The 14749-nt window shown below is 38.4% G+C and overlaps 1 protein-coding gene across 1 annotated transcript in view; it reads right to left on the reverse strand.

The window, feature by feature from the left end:
* The window catches only part of birc6 (baculoviral IAP repeat containing 6), a 346340-nt gene that overhangs the window by 82594 nt on the left and 248997 nt on the right, over positions 1 to 14749 (reverse strand). The window contains exon 65 of the mRNA XM_034184474.1: positions 8046 to 8268. Coding sequence (XP_034040365.1) covers positions 8046 to 8268 — 223 coding nt within the window. The remainder of the gene's footprint in view (positions 1 to 8045; positions 8269 to 14749) is intronic.

Consider the following 14749-nt stretch of genomic DNA (forward strand, 5'->3'; position numbering starts at 1 on the left):
TGTTTCTGTACTCAAGTCCAACCAAGTGTTGTTTTGTAAAGTATAAATGTTATATTCCCTCTTTTTATTCCAAAGCGTGGTCTTTCATTTTGAGAGCATGATTATTACATTCACTTGCCCTCTGGACAAAGACCGTATTTCTTATTCAGAGGTTCTTATTTTTTTGTTTTGCAGCAGTTGCCACCCAGCTTATAGTGCATTACCGCCACCTTCTCCTCTGAATCTAACAGAAAATCTATGGAAAGAAATACAGATCAGAGTTCACAGAAGAGGTCCACAGAACCTTCAAAATTTGAAGACTGTCTGTGTGAAAGAAAGGGCCAATGTCACACCTGAGCAATGCATGTGACTAGCTTCTCGATACAGGAGGCATCTTGAAGCTGTCATTACCAACAAAGGCTTTTGTACAAAGTATTAAATACATTTCAGTCAGCATGCGCAATAAGTTTTCCCTGTGCTATTCCATTTTAGTACACAACTTAATTCCTGTACTCATTTATTTTGGTTTCTTTGCATATATGGATTACTTGGATTGTTACAGACACCTGGTGAAAAGTTCATGTCAATAGCACCTTTCTAAATATATTTACTGAGAAAACTGGTGACATGTTCAATACTTATTTTACCCGCTGTATTGTGTGTGTGCACAATGTTCTGCGATGTCAATGTTGCATGCTAATGAAAACAATTTCAGGAAGAGACTTGTCTATGCTATCTATCTAGCATCTATGTTAAGACTGAGTATGAGTGGATACACCAAATTCTAATCTGTTCAACTTCACATTAAAGGTGTAAAGTTTTTTAAGATTTAAGTCATAGAAATAATTTTCTTTGGCATTAATATAATTTTATTCCTTAGAATTTAAATGAGAAATTCATAATATGATATTGCCAATATCATCAAACTTCACGCAGTCTGGAAACCATTTAGTATTTCGCCCCTTCAAGGGAAGAAATTCATGCAATCAGATGCCCACAGTTTGGCAATCAGATCTGTGTCAGGAATAATTGGAAGGACACTGTGACTGCCAATCGGAATAAAAAAAGGCAGTGTGACATCAGCTGGCTGCACTATCAAAACAAAACAAACAAAAATGGTGGAAAATAGGGATGGGACCAATCCGATCCCGCATCGGGTTCTGATACTGACGTAATTCATGTATCGGAAAATTCTCTGAAAAAACACTCAACTGCTGTTGTTTGCTCTTTACTTGTTTACTGCCGAGTCTGAGGAGAAGAGGGGGAGGTTTTCTGAAGCCGGGCTGTTTGAGAGAGCTGTCTGTTCGTTGACCACAGATTTTCCAAAAAATTAACTGAATTACTGCTGAAAATGTGTGCTAAATTTTGTCAGATTTGTGAAATTTAAAAGGGTGTACAATTTCAATATTCACCATCAAGCAAAACTGAAAGTTAGTCTGGGGTCATTCCATGTGAAATCATCAGGTGCCTGAATATATATTTATCAGGATGGGGGTTTCTCTCTCAAAGCAGGTGAAATCTTGCATGGTGCAGTAAAGTGTATACTTAGCCTATTATTACATTAATAGTGCTTAGTTCAGTAGCTAAAACAAATAAGACAATATGTATTTTTCTTAATGTATTTTTCTCTGTTCATTTCATCAGAGGCATTAATAGGGCAAGGGAATTGTTGTTATAACAATTTTAGACAAGCTGATCATGAGTCACTGCAGTTTAAAAATAGATCTGATATCAACAGTAACTGCTCATTGTTTTAAATGTGGCAGATGATGTCATCAGCTGCTGCACATAAAGAAATTGGAGTCACCTGTTCACTTGCCAGTGTATATATTGTACCAGTGAGGAGTGCATGTATTGCTTTGTTTGGAGTAATTAATTACAGCTTATGCAGTTCTTCAATTTCAATTTCAATTTAATTTCATTTATACAGCGCCAAATCACAACAGAGTTGCCTCAAGGCACTTCACACAAGTAAGGTCTAACCTTACCAACCCCCAGAGTAACACTGGTAAGGAAAAACTCCATCTTAGTTATAAAGTTCAAGCAGACCAGACTCAAAGGGGTGACCCTCTGTTTGGGCCATGCTACAGACATAAATTACAGAACAATTCACAAAACGAATATACAGGAAATGCTGTTGGTGCACAGGACAGGAGGGTCTCCAGCACAAATACAACTCCCATCTCTGGATGGAGCTGCACCTTAAACAAAGAGAAAAAAACAGAATCAGGCATCAGAAAGACAAGAAATACAGTATAATTTGGCAGCATTAAACAACAAGAAAACAGAAGAAATACAAAGGTGACCGCCGGCCACTAGCCCTAAGCTTCACTAAAAGACGCAGAATTTAGGTAAAGTTGAGGCTGCGGCACGCTCGGTTTCCTAATACAATGAATTAAAAGAGTAAAAAGCGTAAAACAAAACTGCACCAGTATGCTAGCCATAAGAAAGGGAAAATAAGTGAGTCTTAAGTCTGGACTTGAAAGTCTCCACAGAATATGACTGTTTAATTGACGCAGGGAAATCATTCCACAGAACAGGGGCACGATAAGAGAAAGCTCTATGACCTGCCGACTTCTTATTCACCCTAGGGACACAAAGTAGTCCTGCACCCTGAGAACGCAAAGCCCGGGCTGGTACGTAAGGTTTGATTAGGTCAGCTAGGTAGGGAGGTGCCAGTCCGTGAACAATTTTATAGACAAGTAGCAGAACCTTAAAATCTGATCTCACTGGGACAGGAAGCCAGTGAAGGGATGCCAAAATGGGTATAATGTGGTCGAACTTTCTGCTTTGTGTCAAAAGTCTGGCTGTAGCATTTTGAACCAATTGGAGAGCCCTAATGCTAGACTGCGGTAAACCAGAAAATAGTCCAATCTAGAAGAGATAAATGCATGGATCAAGGTCTCAGCATCAGCCATAGACAGGATGGGACGAATCTTCGCTATATTTTGCTGGTGGAAGAAAGCAGTCCTTGTAATATTTCTAATGTGGAGGTAAAAGGACAATGTAGGATCAAAAATTACCCCAAGGTTCCTCACTTTGTCACTGTGATGTATGACACATGAGCCTAGGCTAAGCGTTAACTGGTCAAATTGATGCCAATATCTTACTGGACCAAGAACAATCATTTCAGTCTTATCAGAGTTTAAAAGAAGGAAGTTTCTAGACATCCAAATTCTCACTGATGCAAGGCAATCTTCTATGGATTTTATATGAATGAGATTACCAGCAGTTATCGGCATGTATAACTGAGTAGCAGTGAAAGGTAATCCCAAAACGCCGCAATATGTGGCCAAGGGGTGCTATACAAACGGAGAAAAGCAGGGGACCTAAAAGGGACCCCTGTGGAACCCCAAATTTCATGTCACTAAGGTTAGAGGTAGTGTTACTGTACAAAACACAGTGAGAACGACAGGTCAAGTACGACGTCAGCCATGCAAGGGCACTCCCAGTAATCCCAAAATGATTTTCCAGCCAATCAAGTAGAATATGATGATCCACGGTATCAAATGCAGCACTGAGATATAACAGCACCAGAACCATAGTGGTGTCCAAATCCATTGTAAGCAGAAGATCATTCACCACTTTAGTGAGAGACGTCTCTCCTTTTCTAAAAGGAGACTGCAGTGGCTCAAAGAAATTATTCTCAGTATGATAGTCCACGAGCTGCCATGAAACCACTTTTTCCAAAATTTTAGAGCCGACAGTTTTTCAATACATGCACTCGGGTCAAGATTAGATTTCATAAGTAATGGTTTAATCACTGCAGATTTGAAACATTTAGGAACAGATCCAGAAGTTAAAGAAAGATTAATAATTTCCAGAACAGTCGGCCCAAGATTGGGCCACAGGTCCTTAAACAGTTTTGTTGGTATAGGATCAAATAAACAGGTTGTGCTTTTTGTTGATGTTATGAGTTTCGTCAGCATGCCCAGTGAGATACTATCAAATTCTGTAAATTTAGATAATACCTCAGTGATGGCGCCCACCTCACTAGCAGGGTGTAGTGGCTGGGTTAAGGCATGCTGGGATATGTTTAACCTAATGTCTTCTGTTTTCTTCTCAAAGTAATCCAGCAAATCTTGTGCTGTAAAAGGAGAGCGAACTACAGGTGGTTGTCCATGAATAAGTGTTGCCACCGTGTTGAACAAGAACTTTGAGTTATGCTTGTTTCTGTTCAGAGTAATAGGTCCACTTTGTAGCCAATAATGCATGCTTATAGTCTAAGATAGCATCATGCCACGCAAGGTGGAATACTTCTAATTATGAACAATGCCATTTCCGTTCTAGTCCTCTTGCCTTATGCCTGAGGTCACGCAGGTAATCAATGAACCAAGGTGACTGTGATTTGGGGGAGCGCGGTTTTAACACAGGTGGCGCAATCATGTCGAGTGTAGTTTTGAGCACTGAGTTTAAACTATTCACAAATGCTAAATGGTAAATGGACTGCATTTATATAGCGCTTTTCCATCTGCATCAGAAGCTCAAAGCGCTTTACAATTATGCCTCACATTCACCCCGATGTCAGGGTGCTGCCATACAAGGCGCTCACTACACACCGGGAGCAATAGGGGATTAAAGACCTTGCCCAAGGGCCCTTAGTGATTTTACAGTCAGGCAGGGATTTGAACCCAGGATCTTCTGGTCTCAAGCCCAACACCTTAACCACTAGACCATCATTCACAAGACTGTCTACTGATTGGGTATTTGCCAAATGTGAAGCTAAGACATCAGGCAGTCTTGCTTTGAGTTCAGTCTTAGTTGAGGAGTTGATGCATCACCATAGTGATATATAAGGTTGTTGTTCCACTAAACACGGCAGCGAAACTGTAAACTTAATAAGTGAGTGATCAGAGACCACTGATGAAAGAGGCATGATGTCAATATTCGTGACAGCAATACCACGTGCAAGAACCAGATCCAGGGTATTTCCAGTAATGTGCGTCAAGTTCCAAATGCATTGCCGAAATCCTAATGCATCCACAATTTCCATAAATGATTTAAAGAGGGGATCAGAAGGCCTATTTATACAGTAGTGTTCAGAATAATAGTAGTGCTATGTGACTAAAAAGATTAATTCAGGTTTTGAGTATATTTCTTATTCTTACATGGGAAACAAGGTACCAGTAGATTCTCACAAATCCAACAAGACCAAGCATTCATGATATGCACACTCTTAAGGCTATGAAATTGGGCTATTAGTAAAAAAAAGTAGAAAAGGGGGTGTTCACAATAATAGTAGCATCTGATGTTGACACTACAAACTCAAAACTATTGTGTTCAAACTGCTTTTTTTTTTAGCAATCCTGTGAATCACTAAACTAGTATTTAGTTGTATAACCACAGTTTTTCACGATTTCTTCACATCTGTGAGGCATTAATTTTGTTGATTTAGAAGATTTTGCTCATTTACTAGTGTGCTTGGGGTCAATGTCTTGTTGAAACACCCATTTCAAGGGCATGTCCTCTTCAGCATAAGGCAACATGACCTCTTCAAGTATTTTGACATGTCCAAATTGATCCATGATACCTGGTATGCGATATATAAGCCCAACACCATAGTAGGAGAAACATGCCCATATCATGATGCTTGCACCACCATGCTTCACTGTCTTCACTGTGAACTGTGGCTTGAATTCAGAGTTTGGGGTCGTCTCACAAACTGTCTGCGGCTCTTGGACCCAAAAAGAACAATTTTACTCTCATCAGTCCACAAAATATTCCTCCATTTCTCTTTAGGCCAATTGATGTGTTCTTTGGCAAATTGTAACCTCTTCTGCACATGTCTTTTATTTAACAGAGGGACTTTGAGGGACTTAAATCCAGACTGTCTTTGATCATCCTGGAGCTGATCAATGGATGAGCCTTTACCATTCTGGTTATTCTTCTATCCATTTTGATGTTGTTTTCCATTTTCTTCCATGCATCTCTGGTTTTTTTGCCCATTTTAAAGCATTGGAGATCATTGTAGATGAACAGCCTATAATTTGTGGCACCTGCATATAAGTTTTCCCCTCTCCAATCAACTTTTTAATCAGACTACGCTGTTTTTCTGAACAATGTCTTGAACGTCCCATTTTCCTCAGGCTTTCAAAGAGAAAAGCATGTTCAACAGGTGCTGGCTTCATCCTTAAATAGGGGACACCTGATTCACACCTGTTTGTTCCACAAAATTGACGAACACACTGACTGAATGCCACACTACTATTATTGTGAACACCCCCTTTTCTCCTTTATTTTACTAATAGCCCAATTTCATAGCCTTAAGAGTGTGCATATCATGAATGCTTGGTCTTGTTGGATTTGTGAGAATCTACCAAATCTACTGGTACCTTGCTTCCCATGTAACAAGAAATATATTGAAAACCTGGATTAATCTTTTTAGTCACATAGCACTACTATTATTCTGAACACTACTGTATGAATGTTAAAGTCACCAATGATCAGAATGTTATCTGCACTCGTTGACAAGTTAGAGATGAACGCACCAAATTCATCTAAGAATTCAGAATATGGGCCAGGAGGCCTATATACAGTGACAAAGTAATACGGCTGATTTTTATACTTCTGACCTTGGCAATGTGTAATATCCTGAGCAGAGCGGAGAATCAGATGCTCAAACGAGTTATATTTGTGACCCCCAACAGCTAATAAGCTAAACCTAGATTTATAAATAAGAGCAACACCCCTGCCTTGCTTTGCATCACAAGGGACTTGACTAAATGTATATCAAGGATGCTTAAAAGGAAAAAAAAAAGACAGCAATGTAATTCATCTATAATATTCAAGACAGCAAAAGTTACCCCGAATGCTATAGGCGTTTGGAAAGGTAAGGGGGGGGGCTGTACTCTGAGTACAGCTCTTCAAACTTTATAACAAAATTGCGTTGATGACTGAACTGCTAATTTTATGTTGCCATGAAAGAACAAATAAGCCCAGTAATCTGTCTTTCAAAGTTGATCCAATATTTTTGGGTGTGCCAAATATTTGAGCTTTATGCTTCCATTCAGAGCTGATATATTGCTTTCTGAATATGCAAATACAGGTTCAAAATTGGTTTGTCCCATGTTACGGTACACTACTTTGCAAATTTTTGTCACTATGGAGGCATTTGAGCTGGATAAAAAAAATTTGAGATAAAGTTGGAATATCAATATGCTCGCCACAAAAAAATTATGAAGTGGCTGAGCACTTGCCCACATGGTCAAATCATAAAGAGACTCGAGGCCTATTTATGACATTCTACGATCAAGTTCGATTTTCAAGAGTCAATAATTCAAAAACCCTTCAAGTTATGACCACACCTTCAAGTTATGACCACAATGTTTCACACACATAACTAGTAACCCAGATGTGCGTATTCTACAATACGAAGATTACTCATTGAATCCCTTCTTTAGTACAGCTCTTTGAAATTTTGTCATTTTTTGCGAGAATGGAGAAACTGCCATTTTTGTGATGCTACAGAATGAAAAATTAGCTCTGTATCCCATTTTTGAAATTTACTACTGTATCTGGGGTGCCCAAATAAAGTGTATTCCAAATTTGAGCTTTATATCTGCATTTCTAGCTGAGATAATGGCTTTTTAAAAAAAAAAAAAAAAAAAGCTAAAAATGCATTTGCGAGTGAAAACTAGGATTGTGGGTACCCTTATTTAAAAAAGTATATTAAAAAAAATGACTTGGAATTAAGCAGAAATATTTTGCATGCGTTCATCAGACATATGTAGGTACTGCAAAAAAAAAAAAAAAAAAACATCATGAGAATCTGAGTCGGTGACCAGGAAGATTTAGGAAAATCTGATGATTTCACACGGAATGACTGTTTTTAAGTTCATCTGAGAGTAATGTAAACTTCAACAAGCTGACTCCATCTAGACCTTACCTTTAACCCCCCCAAAAAAACAAACAAACAAAAAAACAAATACAGCTTAATGATCGTATCTGCAATCCTTCTGTCTAAACCAGACATACCTACAGAAATGAACAGAATACTGCAGGCACATCCAAATGTTCTATTTTGCTCATTTCCATCTTCATAATTGCAAATACTTTATTTATTTCACCTGAGACGATTTGTGTATGTGTCGACGCATGTCTTCATTTTGGCTAGCAGCATTCCAACAGATGTCCGTCCTTCAGCTTGTTCGTCATCCTCCTCTTCCTCATCCTGCCCTGGGTCCCCAGACAGAGGCAACAGCAGAGGAACCAAGGCAGTGCAGGTGGAAATGGCCCTCAGTAGCTCCAACAGGGCCCGATATAGGGGAACATGGCGTGCCATATCCAGGACTGCAAATACACAGATCGACAGTTATGACATAGAACATCCTTACAGGGCATATTCCTATTAGTATTTATTAAAGTGAAAGGCCACACATAGTACAGAGGGCATATGGCAAAAAGGGGCCCTGCGTGTGATGACCATCCATTTGACAACCAATTTCTACCATGTTGGTAGAAATTTTTTGTCAAATTTTAAAATAATAAGGGAATTTCAGAGTACAAAACATCATTAAAAAATCTAAACATAAGAACAAATCAAAATTTAAACAAACAAAAGCATATACAAAGTGAACTACAAAAGATTAGTCTAAGCAACAGTAGTTATAAGCAGCAGAAAATAGGATTGTTTTGTGGGCCTTCTAATACCTGCTGGCGAAATTTTCCACAAAGTAGGTGGATAATATGCAAAGGATCTAAAGCATTCTGACTTCTTGTTAACCACAGACAGACAAAAGTCACAACAGGTGCGAAGTAATCAAAATTCTTGGTGCTAGTCAAAACTTCAGCAGCTGCACTCTGGATCACCTGAAGATGATACTCTTATGCGTAAATCAGAAAACACTGCAATAATCAATTCGGGAAGAAACAAAAACATCAATCTGGATTTCAGTATCCACCAGAGGGGGGGATCAATCTAATCATTGCAATCTTGTGCAAAACAAAGTAAAACTCTTAGACCCACTCTAATATACAGGTTGAAAAACTGTTGGACCACAAATCAGACCAATGTTTTAAAATTTTTCAACATAAGTTAACCCCTTAATGCCCGAATTTATATAGCTGTATATAAAAAAAATGTTTTGTGTGTGTTTTTGCCTTTACGTAGATGGTAAATAATGTTGAGATTATTAATTTCACTTTTGCACAAAAACTAGATAGTAATATTGGGTATTCTGGTAATGACTTTATGTTATAATGTTATAATAATAATGATGGTATGTTGCAAATTTGCGACAACAGGCATACAGGTCAATTTGGTAAGTTGCATATTTGAGTCAGAGATTGTAGCACATATGCGACGATGGGCGTTAAGGGGTTAAATTTTACAAAGCTAAACCGATAAACCCCTTAAAAATTGATCGGAAGTTACAGATAAAAGCTAAACCAATAACTTTCAATATTGACTTCAGTATACTAGCAGCTACTGACAATAACAAGCCAGCGCTTCTGTGTCAGATCAGCCTTCTCTGGTGATCTGGTGAGCAGAAAGAAAGGAAAGAAGAGCAAAAGGAAGAGGGAGGGGAAAATTAAAACAATTTCTCTTCACACCATACAGACTCGCCGGCATATCACCCAAGTCATGCACAGGTAAACAGTTTTGACTTAGGGTTAAAATTTTAAGCAAACTAATTCCGGACAAGTTAGTTATATTAACGTCACATCTGTCATTTTATCAAGTGAAAATATCAGCTATACATTTTAGTTTTAAAGTCATGCACTAATTTTGAAGGTTTTAGCATTTAGACACACATGCCACAGTGCATTATGGGTAAATAAGTTTCCTGACATTAGTTTGCTTAAACGTGTGGTGGGTTTTACAAATAACTCAGTATTTGTAAATATGTATTTTTTTCATTTGGGAAAAAAAAGCCATTTAAAAACTGAAAATTCGGTTTGTTAAGTGGTTTCAGAACTTTTAGCGAATGTGTGGCACTTGGTATTCATACTGCCATGAACACTGCCATATAGTGTTCATGGCAGTATGAACAGCAGTTACCCATAATGCACTGCGGCATGTATGTATAAATGCTAAAACCTTCAAAATTAGAACATTACTTTAAATCTAAAACATATAGCTGATATTTTCACTTCATAAAATGATAGACGTGATGTTGATTTAAATAACTTGTGCAGAATTAGTTTGTTTAAAATTTTAACCATAAATCAAAACTGTCTGCCGGTGCATGACTTGGGTGATATGCTGGCGAGTTTGTATGGTGTGAAGACAAATTAGCTTTTTTTTTCCTTCCTCTTCCTTGCTCTCTGGTAGTCAACTCTTCTCTGTCTGCAGAGAACAGAGCTGTACCCCTCATAGCTGTCTGTCTGCTACAAAACGTGTAACAAGCAGACACTAAATCCTTTCATCTCAGACTTCACAAATGTTTTTAACTGTTTAGCTTTATTTACTATGCCCACAAAAAATATGTTAGTGGTCTAAAAATTATTGGACCTAAATTTATCGGAAGCTACTGAAGGTCCACTGATGGTTTTCAAAGTTATCTGACAAGCTAATCCGCTAATGAAACATTAGTTTTGATAATTAATGGTTAGCGGAACTGTGCCCACCACTAGCCATGATAATGAGAATATTGCAGTGGACTCGAGTAAGATCTTAGCCATGAAAGTACACAGCCAGAAATACCAAAATTACTGATATTAAAATGACAGACCTGTGTGTTACAGCTCATTTGTAGGAGAGGTGTCTCATTGTTTTAGTGTGATGTACAACATAATTTTTACCAACATATGCTGAAATCGCACCTACAGAGTGTATTACATGTGGTAAGCATCTACCATAATTTGGAGCAGATGATGCATGGCCAGTCAGCAGAAGACTCCTTTAAAAACTATGTAAACGGAAGACAACCAACAATCATGAGAGGCATGGGTTAGTGAATAGTGGAGACACAACAGGTCATCATTTATCAGCAAATATTGGGTCAATTAAGAGCCTGTGCGTTGTATACAGCAGAATCTGCACAAAAACTAGTCAAATACAATGGTCTGTCAAGACTATAAGGAAAGCATCATCTATCAAACCAGTGCAACTGTGAGGGAATGTCAAGTGTGTGGAGGTATTTGTAAAGCCATATGCTTATCTTCACTGTGGTGGCCACAAAACAAACAGCACAGCTCTTGTTTTTTGGCTATCTGACTATTTTACATTTATATTGAAACTCTGCTCCTTACTGTCCTTTTCTGGGCATCTGCACAACACTGACCTCTTCAGGTTTTGATGTGCTTTCAAATGGTGTCCATGGATAACACCTAACACGTAAACCCATTCTCCTCTAAATCCATCCAGGCAATTACTTAGAGCATCTGAATGCACCTCATCAAAATTCTCCTCCTCCTCAGTGTCAATGTTAAACTTGTCCCCTCTCGCTGTGGGTAATAAATACCAAGCAGATTCTACTGAAAGTGACATGAATAAAACGAAAGAGGAAGGACATCTGAAAATACATTTTAAATGCAGGACATTTTTAAAATACGAAGCACATTAACTAAGAAGATTGGATTATATATATATATATATATATATATATATATATGACTGTTTGAAGTTAATCACAATGATCATTAAGGTCTACTCCTCTCTCTGCCCCTGACCAAGGCAGCATCTCTGCGTCTGGATGGATGGACGGACTGCATTTATATAGCGCTTTTCGATCTGAATTGGAAGCTCAAAGCACTTTACACTGATGTCTCACATTCACCCATTCACAAAAACAGTCACACACCAATTTCAGTGTGCTGCCATACAAGGCGCTCACTACACACCGGGAGCAACTAGGAGATTAAGGACCTTGACCAAGAGCCCTTAGTGATTTTTCGATCAGGATTTGAACTGAGGATCCTCTGGTCACAAGCCCAATGCTTAAATTCCCGAGTTGGTCCCAGGGCATCAGACTGTGGCTGTCTCCTGCATCGTTGATGGGTTATGTCAAACTGTAATTAGGATGGATTAAATGTAGAGAACTAATTTTGTTGTATGTATTCACGTTAGTACAAAAAATATAATAAAACAAAATAATGGTCTTTCTTCAAATATGGGGGAAATCCATGTAGCACTTTCTGGTGCTGGATCAAAGGTGCATTTTTATTGGTTGGTGTGGTTAGATCTAAGACAGTCAACATGATTGTAAAGAGAGTCTACCACATAGTAATGTCAAGTGGCTGCACTTTGATGACCTCAAAGCAGAAAAATGCAAGTTATTATTTAAAGTTCCAACAGATCCTTACAATCATGAGTAAGGAATGAATGAAGACGGTGGAGACATCAGACTGAAAGCTGTATAAAGAGAGCCTTGTCACACCCTTATTCCACAGGGCACTTTCTATTACAATTGCCCATGATCCAAAAACAGTGCAAAAATGGGATAAAACTGCTTACTCCAGCAGCTGCCTTAGAAAGTGCAGACCTGGCAACTGGACGGCTGATAAACTGCAGACCTGCTAACCTGTCGGAAAACAAAACTAAGGAGCTGCGCCCTCGTCCAACACTGCAAGAAACACTGCTTCAGTTTCAAATTTTTAACCCAGATGGAGCATGATCAAACAAATTTCAAGCTGTACTCACTTGGAATACACCGTTTAAAGACATCTGAATATGACTGAAGGTGTTAAGACTACAACCCCTGGCAAAAATGATGGAATCACCGGCCTTGGAGGATGTTCATTCAGTTGTTTAATTTTGTAGAAAAAAGCAGATCACAGACATGACACAAAACTAAAGTCATTTCAAACGGCAACTTTCTGGTTTTAAGAAATCAGGAAAAAAAATTGTGGCAGTCAGTAACGGTTACTTTTTTAGACCAAGCAGAGGGAAAAAAAATATGGACTCACTCAATTCTGAGGAATAAATTATGGAATCACCCTGTAAATTTTCATCCCCAAAACTAACACCTGCATCAAATCAGATCTGCTCGTTAGTCTGCATCTAAAAAGGAGTGATCATACCTTGGAGAGCTGTTGCACCAAGTGGACTGACATGAATCATGGCTCCAACACGAGAGATGTTAATTGAAACAAAGGAGAGGATTATCAAACTCTTAAAAGAGGGTAAATCATCACGCAATGTTGCAAAAGATGTTGGTTGTTCACAGTCAGCTGTGTCTAAACTCTGGACCAAATACAAACAACATGGGAAGGTTGTTAAAGGCAAACATACTGGTAGACCAAGGAAGACATCAAAGCGTCAAGACAGAAAACTTAAAGCAGTATGTCTCAAAAATCGAAAATGCACAACAAAACAAATGAGGAACGAATGGGAGGAAACTGGAGTCAACGTCTGTGACCGAACTGTAAGAAACTGCCTAAAGGAAATGGGATTTACATACAGAAAAGTTAAACGAAAGCCATCATTAACACCTAAACAGAAAAAAACAAGGTTACAATGGGCTAAGGAAAAGCAATCGTGGACCGTGGATGACTGGATGAAAGTCATATTCAGTGATGAATCTCGAATATGCATTGGGCAAGGTGATGATGCTGGAACTTTTGTTTGGTGCCGTTCCAGTGAGATTTATAAAGATGACTGCCTGAAGAGAACATGTAAATTTCCACAGTCATTGATTATATGGGGCTGCATGTCAGGTAAAGGCACTGGGGAGATGGCTGTCATTACATCATCAATAAATGCACAAGTTTACGTTGATATTTTGGACACTTTTCTTATCCCATCAATTGAAAGGATGTTTGGGGATGATGAAATCATTTTTCAAGATGATAATGCCATAGAGCAAAAACTGTGAAAACATTCCTTGCAAAAAGACACATAGGGTCAATGTCATGGCCTGCAAATAGTCCGGATCTTAATCCAATTGAAAATCTTTGGTGGAAGTTGAAGAAAATGGTCCATGACAAGGCTCCAACCTGCAAAGCTGATCTGGCAACAGCAATCAGAGAAAGTTGGAGCCAGATTGATGAAGAGTACTGTTTGTCACTCATTAAGTCCATGCCTCAGACACTGCAAGCTGTTATAAAAGCCAGAGGTGGTGCAACAAAATACTAGTGATGTGTTGGAGCGTTCTTTTGTTTTTCATGATTCCATAATTTTTCCTCAGAATTGAGTGATTCCATATTTTTTCCTCTGCTTGGTCTAAAAAGTAACCGTTACTGACTGCCACAATTTTTTTCTTGATTTCTTATAGTGTTTCTTAAAGCCAGAAAGTTGCCATTTGAAATGACTTTAGTTTTGTGTCATGTCTGTGATCTGCTTTTTTTCTACAAAATTAAACAACTGAATGAACATCCTCTGAGGCCGGTGATTCCATAATTTGTGCCAGGGGTTGTATTTAAGGGCTTATTTGCAAAAAAGAAAATGAAAAAAGGACAATAAACAGTCCTTGAAACAGTCACAGATCATATGCACAGTTGCCTAATGACATGAACAACATATGGACACAAAAAGTAACAACTGTGACTCTCATGATGGAGAGGAAATGGATTAAAGCCAGCATCACATGAGACAACATGATAGGACACACCACACCATTATCAGGATGTGTGCGCCAATGCTGCGCATAGTGTGACAAAGATACAGTATGAAACAATGGCACAGTTTTTCAGAACAGGAAATGCCAGACAACAAAAAAACTGATTGCCAGGTTGGAAAAGGACAACATTACAAATTTGAAAAACATCAAAGTACAACCATACGTCTTATAAATTGCCATGAATAGGGTGAGTTTTGCATAAACTGTTCACTGGGTATGGAGTTAAAATTGTCTCATTAATATTTGTAAATGCACACAGGGTGATCTAC

This window comes from Thalassophryne amazonica, chromosome 13 (assembly GCF_902500255.1).
Source record: "Thalassophryne amazonica chromosome 13, fThaAma1.1, whole genome shotgun sequence".
Taxonomy (NCBI): domain Eukaryota; kingdom Metazoa; phylum Chordata; class Actinopteri; order Batrachoidiformes; family Batrachoididae; genus Thalassophryne; species Thalassophryne amazonica.